The sequence below is a fragment of the Heteronotia binoei genome, chromosome 3 (genome assembly GCF_032191835.1).
Source record: "Heteronotia binoei isolate CCM8104 ecotype False Entrance Well chromosome 3, APGP_CSIRO_Hbin_v1, whole genome shotgun sequence".
Lineage (NCBI taxonomy): Eukaryota > Metazoa > Chordata > Lepidosauria > Squamata > Gekkonidae > Heteronotia > Heteronotia binoei.
In genome coordinates, this window is record NC_083225.1 from 73,673,538 (window position 1) to 73,693,251 (window position 19,714).

At 41.8% G+C, this 19,714-nt stretch overlaps 1 protein-coding gene across 6 annotated transcripts in view; it reads left to right on the top strand.

Moving 5' to 3' along the window:
• The window catches only part of CNKSR2 (connector enhancer of kinase suppressor of Ras 2), a 267,343-nt gene that overhangs the window by 60,167 nt on the left and 187,462 nt on the right, over positions 1-19,714 (top strand). For all 6 annotated transcript variants that reach the window (XM_060234061.1, XM_060234063.1, XM_060234059.1 and 3 more), the window contains exons 3-4: positions 503-705; positions 13,524-13,611. In XM_060234061.1, the coding sequence (XP_060090044.1) occupies positions 503-705; positions 13,524-13,611 (291 nt within the window). The remainder of the gene's footprint in view (positions 1-502; positions 706-13,523; positions 13,612-19,714) is intronic.

Sequence of the window (19,714 nt, forward strand, 5' to 3'; positions counted from 1 at the left end):
AAGACATTACAGGTCATACTTACAAACTAAATAAACTTATGTGTTTTGATATATGTGCCTTCTGTGCTATCTTCAACCCATGTAATTTACTATACACTCTGAACGATCCAGAGTCATCCACGGCTGCTCATGTGGGTGCTAGGTTGGTGCCTGAGGAGCTAGATGGCTCCCATGCTTGCCTGTCCCTCTCCCAGCCTTCCCATCAGCTGGCCAGACTTCAGGTGAGTTCTTAAAGATCTATAAAGGTGCCAGCCCCTTCTCACTTCAAAAGCATCTTGGTGAGGCAGCAGTGCCATTTACATTTGTGTAGAAATCTTAGTCAGATTTCATAAAAAATCTTTGGCTTCTGTATAGATATATTTTGGATATAAAACTTGCAGTATTCTTTGAAAGGTAGTGTATTCTTGCATTCGTTGCCAGGACTTGTTAATCGTACAGCATACCTTTTATCCTACTTTGTATCAAAGAGCTAATTTTTTGTTTGTTTTTTTCTTATGTACAGAACTACGGACTGGAAACTGAAAACCTAAAAACTCTTTCTCACAAGCTAAATGCATCTGCCAAAAATCTTCAGAACTTTATCACAGGCAGGAGGAGGAGTGGTCATTATGATGGTAGGACCAGCAGAAAATTACCAAATGACTTCCTTACTTCAGTGGTGGATCTGATTGGAGCTGCAAAAAGCCTTTTAGCTTGGCTGGACAGGTAAATTTTTTCATGTTTCATTGGCAGCCAGTTTAGTTATGAATATTTACCCCTTGCACACACACAGAATATGCACACATGGAAGCCTTGTTTGAGACATTTTTGTAACTTTGAGTTTTGTTGTCATCAGTATGTGGATGACACCTGGCTTATATATCCTGATCCAAATCTCCTTGTGATGCAGTAGAGATCCTGAATAACTGCCTGTGGTAAATTGTCTAAGAGTGAATGGATTGAAACTAAGCCCTGAAAAGACAGAGTTAGTGCTGTTTGCGAAGACAGAAAACTTGAAGGCTATTTTGATGGGGTTCCGTTAGGAGCCTGGGGCTTATACTAGATCCAGTGATATTAGTAGAGAAGCCAGTTATTGCACCCACATAAAAGGCGTTCTTCCAACTCAGCCTAACCCATGAGATGGCCCCTTGCCTTGATACAGTTGATCTGGCTACCTGGATTCATGCGCAGTAACATAGAGAATACTGTAATGCAATGTAGATTGGTCTTGCCTCAAAATCAGTTCAGAAGCCCCAGTTGCTGCAGAATGTTGTGGCTCAGCTATTATCAGGAGCTAGAAGGAACATGCATATTACTCCCATTCTGCAGTCACTTCACTGGCTGTGCTTTAGTTAGGAGCCTAATTTAAAATAATGGCTATCACATACAGAGCTCTCTGTGACCTTGGACTCTCATAACTGTGAGACTGCCTCTTTTTCCTATTCTCCATCATGACAGCTTCGCTGTTCTGAGCATGGTCTTCTGCAGGTGCCAACCTGTAAATGAGCAATATTAAAAACTGCCTGTACACATGTCTCCTCTGTTTTGGCCCCCACCTTATGGAATGGACTGTTTGAGAAGATAAAGAAGTTTTCACTCTTCTGGCTTTTTGCAAGCTATGCAAAGCTGAATCATTTAAAAGGGCTTTTGTACCCAATACAATTGTATTGCACATTGCAGAGGGCTCTGAAATAGAGCAGAGAAGTGCTACAAGTGTGAGGTTTGTGCCTTAGCAGCTGGGGAAGTTGCTGAAAACTTCTGAGTTCGTGTGAAGTGCTGAAGGTGAAGGTGATTGAAGGTGATTGCTGCTGATTGATTAGGAGTTGCTGTGTTTCCCACCCTCTTTGCATTATTAAGCTGCATCTTGCCAGAGAGCTAAAGGGCTCTTGGCCTGTGGCTCTTAGCCTGGGGGCTGTGTAAGGACCAGGAACCCAGATTCCTTGTGTTCCCAATAAAGTAAGTAGAGTTTCCAGGCGGGAAGCCACATAAACAAACAGGGTTTAAAAGGGGACTGTATATTTTTTAAAAGCTATCATGAAGGTAGAATGCCAGCAGGGGGGTGGGGGCTTTCCAGTGTTTTGCATTGAGTGTCACATGTATGACTATCTGCCCACAGGACAGAAGTCTTCGGTTTGTGCTCGATGCAAGGAGCTCCTGATCCTCAGGGAACGAGTTTGTACCCTGAGGCAGAGGTGAGTGACCTGGAGAAGCAGAGACAGTCAGTTAGGCACTCAGAGAAGACTCTCAGGGATGTGTTAGATGAGTCCTGCTCTGAACGCAGCAGCCCCGTTGCTGCCAGGGAACATGAGGGTCGAGAGGGAACAGGGCACTGGGCTGAGGATAAGGGGAATGTGCTTTCAGAAGGGACCTCTTCTTCAGTTGGTGAGTGAAAATCCTTTCGCGCCAAGGAACCATCCCTGGGCAGGCAGAGAGGGGGGGTCTTGGTAGTTGGTGATTCGATCCTTAGGCAAGTAGACAGCTGGGTGGCAAAACCGCGTACTGACCGTATGGTGACTTGCCTGCCTGGTGCGAAGGTAGCGGACATTACACATGTAGTAGATAGGCTGATAGACTGTGCTGGGGAGGAGCCAGTGGTCGTGGTGCATGTTGGCTCCAACGATGTGGGGAAATGCAGTCGTGAGGTCCTGGAGGAAAAATTTAGGTTGCTAGGTGGGAGACTTAAGGCCAGGACCTCCAAGGTAGCCTTCTCAGAAGTGCTACCTGTTCCACGTGCAGGGCTGGAGAGACAGGCACAAATTAGAAGTCTCAATGTGTGGATGAGACGATGGTGTAGGGAGGAAGGGTTTAAGTTTGTTAGGCACTGGGATGCTTTCTGGAACAGGCGGGAGCTGTACAAAAAAGATGGTCTCCACATGTACCCAGATGGAACCAGGCTGCTGGCACTTAAAATCAAAAAGGTGGCAGAGCAGTTTTTAAACTAAATCTTGGGGGGAAACCGACAGGAGATGAAACGTCTCTGGTTTGGGAGGACTCATCTCAAAGAGATGAAGGGTTAGCTGTTACTGTTCTACCAGGTAATGGACCAGCGTTGTCCACTGAGATGGTGACAAACAGAATGGACTGCCTGCCAGAGTCTTGAGGCTGCAGGAGGAAGGTGGCGGGCCTAGCTTGCCTGGGAAATTATAGATGTTTGTACACAAATGCTAGAAGTCTTCGAAGTAAAATTGGTGAGTTGGAATGTTTAGTGTTGGGAGAAAACTTAGACATTGTGGGAATTTCAGAAACTTGGTGGAATGAGGAGAATCAGTGGGACACGGTGATTCCTGGATATAAGTTATATTGGAAGGATAGGGAGGGAAGGGTTGCAGGTGGGGTGGCTCTGTATGAGAGGATATACGGTCCAGTAAGACTGAGGTCAGAGAATTAGATTCTCTTCTAGAAATGCTTTGGGTTGAAATAGACGGCCCAAAAGGAAATTTAACTATGGGAGTTTGTTATCGTCCACCAAATCAAAAGATCGAGGACGACTATAATATGATGGAAGGCTTAAAGATAGTGGCTAGATGTAAAAACTGTGTCATCATAGGTAATTTTAACTACCCACAGATTGATTGGGTCATTATGTGTTCTGGTCGAGAGAAAGAGATTGAGTTTCTAGATGCTCTCAATGACTGTGCTATGGAGCAGATGGTCTCTGAACTTACCAGGGGTGGGGCAATCCTGGATTTGGTCCTAAGTAATGCCCAAGACTTGGTGAGAGATATAAAAGTGATCACACCGCTTGGGAGCAGTGACCATAACGTTATTGATTTCACCATTTGTATAAATAAAGAGTTGCCCCAAAAGACCAACACAACCACATTTAACTTTAAAAGGGGCAAATTCTCTGAGATGAGGAGGCATGTGAAGAGGAAACTGAAAGGAAAGGTAAATACAGTCAAAACCCTTGGGGAAGCTTGGAGGCTATTTAAAACTACAATCCTAGAAGCTCAGATAAAATATATACCACAAGTTAGGAAAGGTACAAACAGGTATAAGAGAAGGCCTGCATGGTTAACAAACTAAGTAATGGAAGCTGTAAAAGGTAAGAAGGACTCCTTTAAGCGGTGGAAAGCCAGTCCAAGTGAGATTAATAAAAGGGAACACAGGCAGTGGCAAATCAAGACTGTGATCAGGCAGGCAAAAAGGGACTATGAGGAGCATATTGCAAAAAACATAAAGACCAACAATAAAAATTTCTTCAAATATATTAGAAACAGGAAACCAGCCAGGGAGGCAGTGGAGCCCTTGGATGACCAATGGGTCAAAGAATTACTGAAAGACCTGAGTCAGATTGAGGTGACAAGAGAGGAGGTCTTACAACTGATAGACAAATTAAAAACTAATACGTCACCAGGTTCGGATGGCATACATCCAAGAGTTCTGAAAGAACTCAAAGTTGAACTTGTGGATCTTCTGACAAAAATTTGTAATCTTTCATTGAAATCTGCCTCCATTCCTGAGGACTGGAAGGTAGCAAATGTCACCCCCATCTTTAAAAAGGGTTCCAGAGGAGATCCGGGAAACTATAGGCCAGTCAGTCTGACTCAATACCGGGAAAGTTGGTAGAAACCATTATCAAGGACAGAATGAGTAGGCACATTGATGAACACGAGTTATTGAGGAAGACTCAGCATGGGTTCTGTAAGGGAAGATCTTGCCTCACTAACCTGTTACATTTCTTTGAGGGGGTGAACAAACAAGTGGACAAAGGAGACCCGATAGATATTGTTTACCTTGACTTCCAGAAAGCTTTTGATAAAGTTCCTCATCAAAGGCTCCTTAGTAAGCTCGAGAGTCATGGAGTAAAAGGACAGGTCCTCTTGTGGATCAAAAACTGGCTGAGTAATAGGAAGCAGAGAGTGAGTATAAATGGGCAGTCTTCGCAGTGGAGGACGGTAAGCAGTGGAGTGCTGCATGGCTCAGTACTGGGTCCCATGCTCTTTAACTTGTCATAAATGATTTGGAGTTGAGAGTAAGCAGTGAAGTGGCCAAGTTTGCAGATGGCACTAATTTGTTCAGGGTGGTGAGAACCAGAGAGGATTGTGAGGAACTCCAAAGGGATCTGTTGAGGCTAGGTGGCTGGGCGTCAACGTGACAGATGAGGTTCAGTGTGGCCAAGTACAACGTAATGCACATTGGGGCCAAGAATCCCAGCTACAAATACAAGTTGATGGGGTGTGAACTGGCAGAGACTGACCAAGAAAGAGATCTTGGGGTCGTGGTAGATAACTCACTGAAAATGTCAAGACAATGTGCAATTGCAATAATAAAGGCCAGCGCCATGCTGGGAATTATTAGGAAGGGAACTGAAAACAAATCAGCCAGTATCATAATGCCCCTGTATAAATCGATGGTGCAGTCTCATTTGGAATACTGTGTGCAATTCTGGTCACTGCACCTCAAAAAGGATATCATAGCATTAGAAAAGGTGCAGAAAAGGGCAACTAGAATGATTAAAGGTTTGGAACACTTTCCCTATGAAGAAAGGTTAAAACGCTAGGGCTCTTTAGCTTAGAGAAACATTGACTGCGGGGTGACATGATAGAGGTTTACAAGATTATGCATGGGATGGAGAAGGCAGAGAAAGAAGTACTTTTCTCCCTTTCTAACAATAAAAGAACTCGTGGGCATTCAATGAAATCACTGAGCAGTCGGGTTAGAACGGATAAAAGGAGGTACTTCTTCACCCAAAGGGTGATTAACATGTGGAATTCACTGTCACAGGAAGTGACGGCGGCTACAAGCACAGCCAGCTTCAAGAGGGGGGTTAGATAAAAATATGGAGCAAAGGTCCAGCAGTGGCTATTAGCCACAGTGTGTGTGTGTGTTTGTGCGCGCACACACACACACACACACACACACACACACACACATATATATATATATATATATATATATATATATATATATATATATATGTGTGTGTGTGTGTGTGTGTGTGTGTGTGTGTGTGTGTTTTGGCCACTGTGTGACACAGAGTGTTGGACTGGATGGGCCATTGGCCTGATCCAACATGGCTTCTCTTATGTTCTTATGCACTGTACAAAAAAATATTGTATAACTTATTGAGGACTGTGGTCTATCCTACTATGTGTAGCTACCTGTAAGTATGATTCTACAATGTAATTTTTTATCATTTGATGTATCTTAGGTTTTATTTTAGTTTCTCTTAAATACTTAGGTGTTCCTTTAGTTCTGCTTTTAGATTTCTGAAGATCTTCTTGCATTGTTTATTGACTGTTCCATCCTGTTGATTGTATTGACTGACTCTGTGGAATCTACCTTGAGTGCAAGTGAGAAAGGCGGACTATAAATAATGTATATAAACAAGTGAATAAAACAAATTAATTTGTTTTTAAAAGTTAAATGTCATAATTGTCTGGAACTCACAATGGTTAAAGATAGCTAGAAATTCTAATGTTTTGGAAGATGTTAGAATGTGCATTTTCTCTCCTAAAAATTAATGCCTCTGTATTCCGTGAAAATCCACTCAAATGAATTCAGGCACCCTTGTATCTGAAGAGGTGAGCAGTGATTCATGAAAACTGCCACAAATTTTGTTAGTCTTTAAGGTGCTACTGGACTCTTGCTGTTTCCTAGAGCTACAGACAGAGTAACACTGCTACCTATCTTGATCTACTTGCAATATATGTATATGAAATGCTGTACAGTGGAGCTCTTTTAGTTCATGATGGCTTCTGCCCAGCTTCCTTCTTTCAACCTAACAGAATTATCTTCAGCCCTCTGTGTCATATTTGCAAGGTATTTTGCAGATAAAATTGCTTGTGTCTGCTTTGATTTGGATGCCATATTGTCTGAAAGTTCAATATGAAGTCATCTTAGACCTGGACTGTTGTATTTGCTTGAATGGATTTTTAGTTGATTTTCCTTAAGGATGCCAAGACAAACCACTTGAATGGTTGGTTCCAGTGCTCACCTTCTTGATCCCTGCTCAAGCTGATTAGAGTTGGCTATGCATGGAACTTTAGCAGAACTGGGGAGCAACCCTTAGCAGGTCCACCAAAGAAGCAAGGCCCACAGCTATAAGAATTTTAGCTGTCCAGAACTTCAGCTAGCTAGAATGATTTACCATCGATGTCTGAATGATTTACCACCGAGATTGCTTTTTTTATAGGCTGCCAATTACTTGTATGAAAGAGAATAGTGGTGAGCCTCACTCTTCCAAGTCTAACAATCTGGGAGACCTTTGCAGTCTGTCCTCAGTGTCTGCAACCAGACATAACGCAAAAAGGTGCCCTATGCAAAATCCACATATTTATTTATTTAATTAAATTTATATCTCGCCCTCCCTATAGTGGCTCAGGGCAGCTAAAAACCAGTAAAAGCACAACATCAGAACATAGACAGAATGCTATACAGAACAATCAACAGAATGCTATACAATAAAATAAACAATTAAAATTACATAGTCAATAGACAATAGTACCGCCAATCAATGTTCCCTCTAAGCTGCAGAGTCTTGTGAGCTAAAATTCTACTTTGTGAGCTACTGGCATTGAAGTTGTGAGCTACTGCATAAGTTAGTGTGCTCTGGGGTCATCTTTTCCGAGCTAAGACAAAAATGTGTGAGCCAGAGGCTAAAAATCTGTGAGCTAGCTCATGCTAACTCAGCTTAGAGGGAACCCTGCCGCCAATATTATCCAAAGATCAGGTATGGTGCTCATGATGTTAATACAGTAATGTTGTCTGAGATTGTCAGTTCTGTGGTGACTTGACAGCTGTCTCCCTTTTACTTGCTAAATGCAAGGTGGAATAATTCAGTCTTGCAAGCCCTGCAGAATTGTGAAAGATCCTGCAGGGCTCTGATGTTATCCAGAAGTGCATTTTGCCATGTAGGAGCTGCCACAGAGAAGCCCTGGCCCTGGTGATAGACAGTTAGGCTTCCTACTTTATAGTGAGAGTCATTAAAATGTGGAATTTGCTGCCAGAAGATGTAATTATGGAATAATCAGTTTTAAAGGGGGATTAGATAGATTCATGGAAGATAAGTCTATCAGATGACTACTAGCCATGGTGACTGAGGGGAACCTCCACATTCTGAGGTACTAAGGATGGCACTAAGCCTCTGAATCCCAGAGGCAACATCAAGGGAAGGTCTTGGTCTCTATACCCTGTTGTTAGCCCTCCAGAGGTACTGCTTGCCATTGTGTGAGATAGGATGATAGACTAGGTGGACCATTGGTCTGATCCAGAAGGACACTTCTGTTCTTATGCAAGGTTTTCATTGCTTCTCAACAGCTGCATGCTTTCTGTTGTCCTTTTGTCCTGACTTGCTTACCTTTTCACACCTCACTCAAACTTCTGTGGCACATTTACCCACAAACTGGATAAAAAATAGCATACTACCCTATCTTGCAGGAGTGAGAAAAAATATCTGAAGGAGGTATAGGAGAAATTGCACCAAAGCCTCAGAGGAAAACTGCAAGTGTCATTGATAGGAGATAGCAAAAATAAGGTATATGTGCTAGGATAGCATAAGATGCATCAGCTTGTAGCAGTTTTCCGTGTACAAAACTTAGGCATTTATGACTTTTAAAATCTATAAAAATGTCAAAAAATGCAATTTCATATACATTAAAATATAGTGTGTTTAGTTGGAGCTGGTGGTTAGGGTGTCCAAATCAGATCTGGGAGATCCTGATTCATATGCCTACTCTGCCTGGAAGCTTGCTGGGAAACCTTGGACCAGTAATATACTGAGTTAACCCACCTCATAGGTTCGTTGTGAGGATAAAAGAGAAGAGAAATGCAATTTCATATGCTAAGTTATAAATAATGCTTTTTATGTTGTTAAAGCAGTGAAATTGGTTTAGATTTAATAGGGCAGTAAGTATTGTCTATATTTATATATTTCAGTTTCCCCCAACATTTCCGTTGTTTGCCGTAAAAAAAACTTTTCCCCCTTTGGCTTCAAAATTTCTGGAAATTATTTATCTCTACTCCAGTTTTTATAAACTATGATACAACCTTATTATTTTAAAATATGATTGTTTAGCTGCTTGTTAGGTTCTCTTTCAAACCAAGTAAAAAGCATGAGTTTTTATAGCTTTGCAAGATTGGCTTCAGTGCCCCTTGTTGGTACTTTGTTTACATCCCCATCCCAGTCTTCAGAGCTACTGTTTTGTGGAGTATGATAATAATGGGATAACCCTTGTGAGAAACGATTTAAATTGACTTTCTCTTGGGTTCATTCTGTTTTCCCTAGTATAGTTGCTGTGGCAGTGACTTGGGCTACTTAATTTAAGATCAGCATGACTTCTTACCCTTCCTCCTGTATGTCAATCTGTTGGTTTCCTCTGAGATTTTCATTATTTTGTCATTCCACCAGGATTCTCCAATTGAATGCAAATGAGAGGGGCAAATGAAAATCTTCTTTTGGTTGTTTGTTTAACAGCATCTGTTTGAAACACATTTAAGGAGCAAGAAGGCAGCCTTGAAAACTTAAGGTTTGCTATTCTGAATTTGCGTTATTCTGTGAAGAGAGCATATTTTCAAAAACCTTTCTGGTAGAAAGTCTTGAGGAAACTAAATATAGGCTTCTTTACAGTACAGCATTCATGTGTGACAGAATTAAAAATACTCTGGGGTTTAGAGTTTTGCTTCTACATTGTCTTCTGCAGTGCTATTTAGAAATACAATCTAGGGCAAAATACTGTTTTCCCTCTTTATTTTATTTTTCTGTAGTGTAGGATCCTTCTGCCCTGTTAGCCCCACTAGAAACCAGATACAACTGGATTTGAGTCCCAAACTTCTTTTCCTGTTTTTTAGTAAACTGTTTTAAAACTGTTACGATGACAAACTGGAATGTATTTTAATGTAGGCAGCTATGAGGATTGAATTTACTGGCAGGGTTAAGGAAAGGTGGTAGTACAGAGTTGAAATGGGCCTGAGATTTCATTAGTAGTACAGAAAATCAAGAGATAAAATTTCTGAACAAAAATAGTTGTAGTTGGTGAATATCTGTCAGTTACTAAGTGTAGTTGTGCCTTCTCATCCTATTGAATTCAGTGTGTTTAGAAAGGTATAACTGTTTAGGATTACACTGTATGTTATGGCTCTGGCATGCCCTGCATCAGTGATGGCGAACCTTTTAGAGACGGAGTGCCCAAACTGCAACCCAAAACCCACTTATTTATCGGAAAGTGCCAACACGGCAATTTAACCTGAATACTGAGGTTTTAGTTTAGAAAAAACAACTCATAGTGAAATTAACAAACTGCAAGAACATTTGGTCTGGATAGCATTTGCTTAGGAAACCAACAAAATAGTAGCATGTCAGAATGGGAAAATGATGGTGAGAGTGTCATAAGGCAATAAATGGAGGCTGTTCATTGCTCTGTTGCTTGCAGGTCTGGGTTAAACTGTGAACATACCTTTCCCAGAGGTGTTCCTGTCCACCTAATTTATTTTTGAACATGTAACATACATTATAAACAGCATTCTAGTTTGCCATTAGGGAAAAAAATACATTAAAATATAGTGTGTTTAGTTGGAGCTGGTGGTTAGGGTGTCCAAATCAGATCTGGGAGATCCTGATTCATATGCCTACTCTGCCTGGAAGCTTGCTGGGAAACCTTGGACCAGTAATATACTGAGTTAACCCACCTCATAGGTTCGTTGTGAGGATAAAAGAGAAGGGGAGAGTGTGTCAAACCACTTCAGTGTCCTTTTTGGGGGAGAAAGGCAGGGAATACATGATGTTAGTTAATAAATTAAGTTGATGAAAGAAGTCCACTGATTTATATGGCTAAATCTGAGTCCGGCAGCACCTTAGAGAACAAGATTTTTGAGAGTCAAAGGTCCTTTTATCTAATCGAGGGAGCTCTAATGCTGGAAAGCTTGTGCCCCCTCCCCCAAATCTTGTTGATCTCCTGGACTCGAATCTAGTTGTTCTACTATGGACCAGCATTGCTACCCTTGGAAACTTCAGGGATAGTCTGAATTGTATTAACTAGAAAGTCTGATGTGAGAAAGGAGGGCCAGTTTGGTGTAGAGGTTAAGTGCATGGACTTTTATCTGGGAGAACTGGATTTGATTCCCCACGCCTCCACTTTCAGCTGCTGGAATGGCCTTGGGTCAGCCATAGCTATCACAGAGCTGTCCTTGAAAGGGCGGCTTTTGGGAGGGCTTCTCTCAGCCCCACCTACCTCACAGGGTGTCTGTTGTGGGGGAGAAAGATAAAGGAGATTGTGAGCTGCTCTGAGACCTGAGATTCAGAGTGAAGGGCAGGATATAAATCCAATATCTTCTTTCTTTAAACTAAAACTGCAGTCCTGTGCATGTGTAGAGAGTAGGTTCCACAGTACTCACTGTAGATTACTTCTGAGTAACCATGGAGAGCAAGCCCAATGAGGAAAGGCTAAAGGACTTGGGGATATTCAGTCTGGAGACCCGGAGGTTGTGGGGGGGAAGACACGATTGTTATTTTGAAGTATTAGAAGGGCTGCCACTTAGAGGAGTGCAGGGAGCTGTTCCTGCTGGCAGCAGAAGAGAGGACTGGCACAGGAAAACCTTTTTAACAGTATGAGTTGTTCAACGTCAGAATTCCAAAGGTGCCCATGAGCTCAAAAAGGTTGGAGTGCCCTGTTGTCTCTCTGAAGAAGGTCCAGCTAGGATTGCCAGGTTTGGGTTGGGAAATACATGGAGATTTGGGAGAAGGAGCCTGAGTTTGGGGAGAGAAGGCGCTTCAATGAAATATGACTCCAGAGCCTCGTGCGTGGGGTGGGGGGACGAGGGCACACGCGTGCCCACAGAGAGGGCTCTGAGTGCCGCCTCTGGCACCTGTGCCATAGGTTCGCCACCACTGCCCTATGTTATTACTATGGTGCTCTTTTTAGAATAATGAATATAAATAGCTCTAAAATGAGATGTTCATTTGCATGAAATTTGACACAAAGATGTTCTAAGGGACTTTTAATTGCTTTTCAGTAAAAAGAGAAATTTTGTAAGATTCCAGTGGCAGATAGGGCCCTTCTGAGTAACTCTCAGTTGTCCTGTATCTGTTCCTTGCATCTGTCTCATGTATTTATTTCACACACACACACAAGCACACAGTTTGCCAATCAGATAGGTGCTAGCCAACCTGGCTGGCTGTTTACAGGGATAAGGAGAGTGAGCAGCGACTTCTTGCTCCTGTGGGGAGGCAGGGAGAGTGAGTGCTGAGGTGGCTATCCCCTGGAGGATGAGAAGAATGGACAGCAACATCTTGCCTTCCTGAGGCTCTGGAGGGGGGGTGAGAGGAGACTCTTCCTGTGGCCTGGCATGGGGTAGGGGCAAGGAGGAAGGGCACCACCTTCTTGAGTTGGAATGGTTTAGGCACCCTAACATAGGGTGTTCAAACTGCTTTGGCTGGTATCATATAGCCATTTGGTAGAATGATGCATACCTTCCAATATTTTGCAGATGGAAAAAGAGGCATTATTCTGTATATGTAACATCCCCTTCTCAGCCCTTGTACTTCTTCACAATGCATTGCTGTGTGCTGTACTTAATTGCAACTGCTGGTCCTAGTTTCAGAAGTCAGGTGTGTTAGTAAACAGATTCTACTGACTTTTTAAATAAAAAAATCATTGGAACGAATATTTGCTGCCTGATCCTATGCATGTTTACTTATAAATGAGTGAGTTTATGGTTGTGCCTTAATTCAAGAGGAAGTCTTGTCTCACTTTGCCTTTGATTCACATTTATTTTGTAGTAAGTTTGCTGTCCTAAAAAAATGGTACAAAATAGGGAATCTCTTTCAAGGAAGCATGGGATCAACTGATGTTGCTTTCCTTAATTCTAGATAGCATATAAATGTGTGAATGCAGATGTTCTGTACAATGAGCAAGAGGATTCATATTTCAGCAAAAACTACTTTGGAGTTGTCTAATATTGCAGTTGCTTGCAGTACAGTATATTTTATATATCTGTAGCATATTTATTTCTCTTGTAGACTTTTAAAACTTAGGGTTGCCAATCCCCAGGTGGAGGCAGGGGATCCCCCAGTTTGGAGGCCCTCCCCCCCACTTCAGGGTCATCAGAAAGTGGGAGGGGGATGTCTGCTGGGCACTCCATTATTCCCTATGTAAACTGATTCCCATAGGGTATAATGGAGAATTGATCCGCAGTTCTGAGGCTCTTGGGGGCTGTTTTTGGAGGTAGAGACACCAAATTTGCAGCATAGTATCTGGTGCCTCTCCTCAAAACACCCTCCAAGTTTCAAAAAGATTGGACCAGGGGATCCAATTCTATGAGCCCCAAAAGAAAGTTCCCCTATCCTTCATTATTTCCAGTGGAGGGAAGGCATTTAAAAGGTGTGTGGTCCTTTTAAAAGTGATGGCCAGAACTCCCTTTGGAGTTCAGTTATGCTTGTTACAACCTTGTTCCTGGCTCCACCCCGATGTCTCCTGACTCAACCCCCAAAGTCCCCAGATATTTCTTGCATTGGATTTGGCAGCCCTGTTAAAGCTATTTACATATACTTAGTGCTATAATAAAAAGACAGTTTCAGTTTAACATATTTTTCCCCTTTATTGCAGATCACCTTTTGCTGCTGTGACAGATTATTCTGTTACAAGAAATAATATCATACAGCTCTGTCTTGAATTAACAACAATTGTACAACAGGTATGAGATCATCTGCATTTCCTATTTTACGTTTTTTAAAGTACCATGTATACAGACTTCAAAGACAAATATCTGCTATATTTAAAAAGTCCCAATTATTTTATTTATTTCATTGTATTCTGCTTACTAACCAGAAAGATCCTTGAGGCAGGTAATTTGCCTAATAAGATGTCTTGCAAATTCTTATTTTATAAATTTATTTTACATTTTTTTTTCCAGTTTTGAGGTATGGCAAGGAAGACATTCTATTGTCTTATTATTTATTTCATATTAATTTCATATTTTCCCCATAAAGCTTTGCTCAATCCTTACTATTAAATATTCTGTAAATAGCATGCATGTCCTGATTTATGAATATGAATATCAGGATATGTTACTGCAGTATGCTAGTGAATTGAAAGCTTGAATATCTTCTCCATAGATTGGCCACCCCATCGCTTCCTTTTGCTGCCTCTTCCTTCTCCTGTTTGGGAACTAAACAGTTTGCTGCTGGTTGCTTGATGTGGATGGCAACTAGCTTGAGAAAGGAATGCACTTCCATCTCAGACTCTCAGCACTGGAGCACTTTCTTTCTTGCTGTTCAATTACTCCCACTGCTACTGCTATAGTCTCTTCTTCCTACTGCTGTGAAAGAAAGTTCCCCAAACAGAATCTCTGAAGTGGAAACAGTGAAAGCCTTTCCTGTCTCCACTGTGCAGATGCAATTATGCTTTGTTTCCTAACAGGAGAAGGTGAGAAGAAAGAGATTATTGCAGAGTGCTGAATGATGACCCAATTAGGAGAGTAAAGGTCATGTAGTGTGATGTCAAGTCACAGCTGACTTATATAGGGTTTTTGAGGCAAGAGGTTTCAGAGCTGGTTTGCCTTTGCAACCCTGGACTTCACTGGTGATTGTTACTAGAATTGCTTGGGTCTACTCTTTTGATGGGGAAATTAGCAAGAGATAGACCATAGGCAGCGCTATTTTGAAGCAGGTCCTTTCACTAATAATATAAAGGTCTGGTATCAGAAAGAAGACTCCAGATTTAAATAGTTTAAAATATTTACTTAGAAAAATATGTAGTAATACAATCACACATAAGCAATCAAAATACAATCAAGAATCTAGGAATATCAAGGGTGAGGAATAGAGACTTCAGGGATTATTACAGAGGTGATATTTACTTGTCCAGATATACAGATGTCTGCATAGAGAAAAATGGAGATTGGGACATGTGCAACCAGCAGACACATCAAAGAAGCCCAATTACATAGAGTAACAGGGTAGAGACTGTATATGGCGCCCACAGAATGCACGATGGAGCCAAGTTTGCTCTCATGTTTTATACTGTTTGGAGGGGTGGTGCTTCCTCCAGGAATATGATCAAGTTAATGATCATTGATAGACTTTACTGAGTACTCTGAATAGGTTCCCAGTTTGAAACAAAAGGTGAGATTGTGCTCCTGATGGGTGTCAGGATGAGCCATAATGGTTTAATATTTGAGATTAATTTTATTTCAGCACTCAGGGGGGAGTAGGAAGGAAGAAAAGGGGGTTTGTGCAAGGGATTTGCACATTTGCATAGGACAACGCATAGGTACCAGGTTGGGGTATTGGAGAGCAAGAGAGGACCAAATAAAACTTGTGTACATAATTCGTGAGTGGGAATGATGGTCAAAATACATTTTGTATAGGCCCTACATTTTTGTTGTCTTCTCTGCCTGAGCTTTGGTGTGTAGAAAATTCCTCTACAGAAAAAAAAGTCTTGGAGAACTCTATAAAGTACAACAGATTTTCTGTAGCATAAATAAGTCTTAATTCTATTTATTTTATTTATAGTCTGCCTTTCTCTGAGACTGAAGTTGGATTACACAGTGTAAATCAGTACAGTCAACAGGCTGGAACATCCAAAAAGCAATTTAATAGGTTTGGGATTCAGAAATATGTAACAAAGCTGAAACAAACCATAAGTATAAGCATGACATTTAACTGTAAAGAAGTTACACAGTAGGATAATATGAACAGCAGGGGTCCCCAATGTGATGCGGTGCCTTTGGACACCATGGCACTTGCCAACACTGTTCCTAATATCCACCAAGTATTTTGATAAAATGGGTTGGGCAGGGTGGGGCTCCTGCCCAGCAGGGCTTTTGATTGGCCACTGAACATCTGATTGGCTGTGCAGATTAAAATAGCATTGTTTCAGTGGCAGCTGCCACTACAGTATTGGTTTTATTCTTCTCACATCTCTTTCCCAGTGTATTTTTAAAAATTACTTCTTTTGTCCCTGCACTTGGGCTTCCTGTGTGTGTGTTTCACTTCACATATTGATCACGCTGTAGTTGGGCTCTTCACCCTGTGTCAGAATTCTAAAGGTGACCACAGCCTCAAAAAGGTCTGGGACCCCTGACATACAGCAACAGCTAGCAACATAGGCTTCCCAACCCCCCCCCCCCCGCCATGCCGGGGGACCCCTGGATTAGCAGCCTTTCCCCCCGATCTCCAAAATGTGGAAGCGGGAGGGGTGGGGGGGGGAAACAGCGCGGCCTCCCTTCGCGAGGTGCATGCTGGGACTTGTAGTCCTTGTGTCCTCTCCAGCTGCTACAGGCGTCTCTTCGGAGAGTCTGGACGGCGGAGGGGGGGGAGCTCCACCCCCAGAGGACCATGTGCGTTTCTACCTCCAGAGGCTTCAGTCGCTGATTGAAAGGCTTCCTCTTGGGATGGGGTGTCTGTGTTACTTTGAAGAAGTTGGCAGCAACTCGTGAGTAGAGAGGCCAATCCCCCTTCAGTGTTGCCAGAAATTGGGGGGGGGGGAGTCTGCTGAGTACTTCATTATTCTCTATGTGGAGATCAATTCTCATAGGGTATAATGGGGAATTGATCTAGAGGTTTTGGGGGCTCTGGGGGCACTGTTTTTTGAGGTAGAGGCACCAAATTTTCAGTATAGTATCTAGTGACTCTCCCCAAAGTATCCTCCAAGTTTCAAAACGATTGGACCATGGGGTCCAATTCTATGAGCCCCAAAAGAAGGTGCCCCTATCCTTATTTCCTATGGAAGGAAGACATTTAAAAAGGTGTGCGGTCCCCTTAAATGTGATGGCCAGAACTCCCTTGGAGTTCAATTATGCTTGTCACACCCTTGTTCCTGGCTCCACCCCGATGTCTCCTGGCTCCACCCCCAAAGTCTCCTGGCTCCACCCCCAAAGTCCCCAGATATTTCTTGAATTGGACTTGGCAACCCTATAGCAACATGTCTGTATTGATCAATGGTAATTTCCATTTTGTGTCACTGGGGTTTATCCTTTTTAATGTTTGCTTCTTCATTAAACCATTTGTTTCTTCTGTGAAAGGGCTTTGTGTTTTCTGTTTCTGTATGTATTCTTGAAAAGCAGCATTTATCAAAATCTGATTTGTTTCCACTTTGCTATAAGCATTGTGCATAGAACTGTTTTTTCTGTCTATTTGGCAACAAGAACCTTTTCACAGATTATATAATAAATTATGTATACTGTTAAGATCTTTTCATAACTTAAGAGGCTAGAATAGTTTAATGGCATTTGTACAAAAGTTAAGGTCTGCAGTAGTTTCTTTTGTGCTTTGAAGGATACATTTATTTAGCTTACAGTGCTTATTAGAGCCTTTCTTATACTTCAGTGGAATAAAGCATATTGCCCCAGGGGATAGCTGTGTGGGCATCTCTACCTACTTACTAGTTTCAGGGAACATTTTGGTTGCTTAGGTTTCTATCATTTAATTTACTGTAGGTGTTATCATGTTTAGTTCTTTTTCACATAACCACCTCATGCTAATTAAGAAAATGATATAATATAATTGCATTAAATTCCTGTATGAATCTTCATGAATTTATTACAATTTAGAGAGTGCTGTAGTAGTGGTAGTGACATATGGAGAAGCAGGAAACAAGTTATGCAGAAGAAAGTGGGCAAGCACTAAGACAGGTAATAGAAAGATGTTTTTAACTTTTTGCAGGTTCAACAATATATAATAGAAGCATACGTAAACAGCAGTATGATTTTATTTGACATAAACACACCGTTGCAATTGACATAGTTTGTGAAGTTTTATGCTACAACATGGAACTGGATGGCAAGGGCACGTAACAAAAACCCAGACACTGCTTTTCCTATATAAAAAGCAGTTTGGATGGGAATGGTTTATACAGGAGAAAGGTAATGGGTAATGTGTAACTGTCTCATGCTTCCAGTAGCACCTTTAAGACTAATAAGTTTTTGAGAAACACAGCTCTCGAAAGCTTATGCTACAATAAAAATTGTTAGTCTTAAAAGTGCTACTGGACTCTACAACAGACTAACATGGCTAACTCCTATATCTATGTTTCATGCTTTGGCTTTTTAACTTTAGAATGTGCCTGTAGATTGCATATGTACTGGTGTGTGGGCCTCATTTTGGGCAGGAGCTCACAGGAGCAGAGCTCCAGAACCTCTAAATTTTATTGTGCTCTTTCTTTCTTACCCCTCCCCCACATACATGCTTCTGGGCTCCATTGTTTAAACCCCCTGTGAGAATTTTGCTGAACTCTAGATTTGACAAACTTTCTAGTATTACCCCCCCATAAAAAATGGGAAAAGAACCCAAACATATAAAGCAGATGGTTGGAAGCCTTCATGCCACTGTAGCCACATAGGAGAAAGTACTTTAAAAGGTATGATGGGAGTAAGGTTTTACTATGACAATTCTAATTCAAGAAGCATAAAGAACAAATAGCATTAGCACTTTTATCAATTTAATTAATTAATTTTAAACTTATCAGAATTTTAATGCTAATGTTTAATGTTAAATGTAACTTTGTCTTTTGTATAATGGAAATTTGAATGATGTTGTTAGCCGCCCTGAGCCTGCTCCGGCGGGGAGGGCGGGATATAAATAAAATTATCTATCTATCTATCTGTCTGTCTGTCTGTCTGTCTGTCTGTCTGTCTATCTATCATCTATCTATAGTAGATGCTGAGCTGATATAATTTATTACACCTTCCAGTGATGTCAGGGTGCATGTGGTATATGCTAATGAGCTGTGATCAGGGCTTTTTTTGTAGAAAAAGCCCAGCAGGAACTCATTTGCATATTAAGCCATGGCCCTTGACATCACCATTATTTTACATAGGGGTTTTATATAGAAAAAGCCCAGCAAGAGGTCATTTGCATATTAGGCCACTCCCTCTGATGCCAAGCCAGCCGGAACTGCGTTCCTGTGCATTCCTGCTAAAAAAAAAAGCCCTGGTTGTAATAATGAGCTCCAGCACCTCTTTTTCTACGAAATGGCCCCTCCTGGTGTATAACAAATGTCCTAAGTTGTATGTTTTATGCTAATAATGTTGATCTAGAAGAGAAAATCTTATTTCAGATGTTCTCTCAATGTAGTTGGCAATGTAGAAAATACCTGGAGTGAAACAAATAGGTTAATTTTATAAAGTCACTTGGCATATTTGTATTTGAAAAAAAATCACAGTATCCTCAGATGCTGCATTATATGATATCAGTGGCTAAAACTGATGTAGACAGAGGGAAAATCCAGCTAGGTGCATGGTTAGGATTAAAATGATTTAAAAGATGAGATGAAATTGTCAAGCCATTGGTAATTGGTAACTAGGTAATGGTAATGATTGTAGGTAATTGGTTATGATAACTAGGCCCATAGCCATGGAGGGGGGAGGTCAAGAGGCTGTGCCCCAACTCACCTCCAAGGCCTCCCCACTTCCCAGTCATCCCTTACCCCTTGACCTCTCAAACAATTTTTTTGCTGCTGCTTCACCTTGCTCTACCACCTGCCTGAGCTGGGCCCTCTCACTCAGCTGCTGCAACCGCCACCAAGCCCTGCACCACCCTCTTACTCTGTCTGCTGCCCCAGTCTGAGCCCTCCATTACCAAGTCTTGTGCAATGCTAGATGCCTTCTCCTACCCAGATCCCTCTCATTGGCCCACGGCCAGTGGTGGTGACCCTCTCTGTTTTTTTCCCTGTTACCATCCTGTCCTGGCCAGTCTCGTGTTGCCAGCCACCTGCTCCCACCCTGATCTGACCCCTGTCACTGGCTCATCCTCTCTGGTTTTGTTGTTGTTGTTGCAGCCTGTACCCTTTAAGCCACG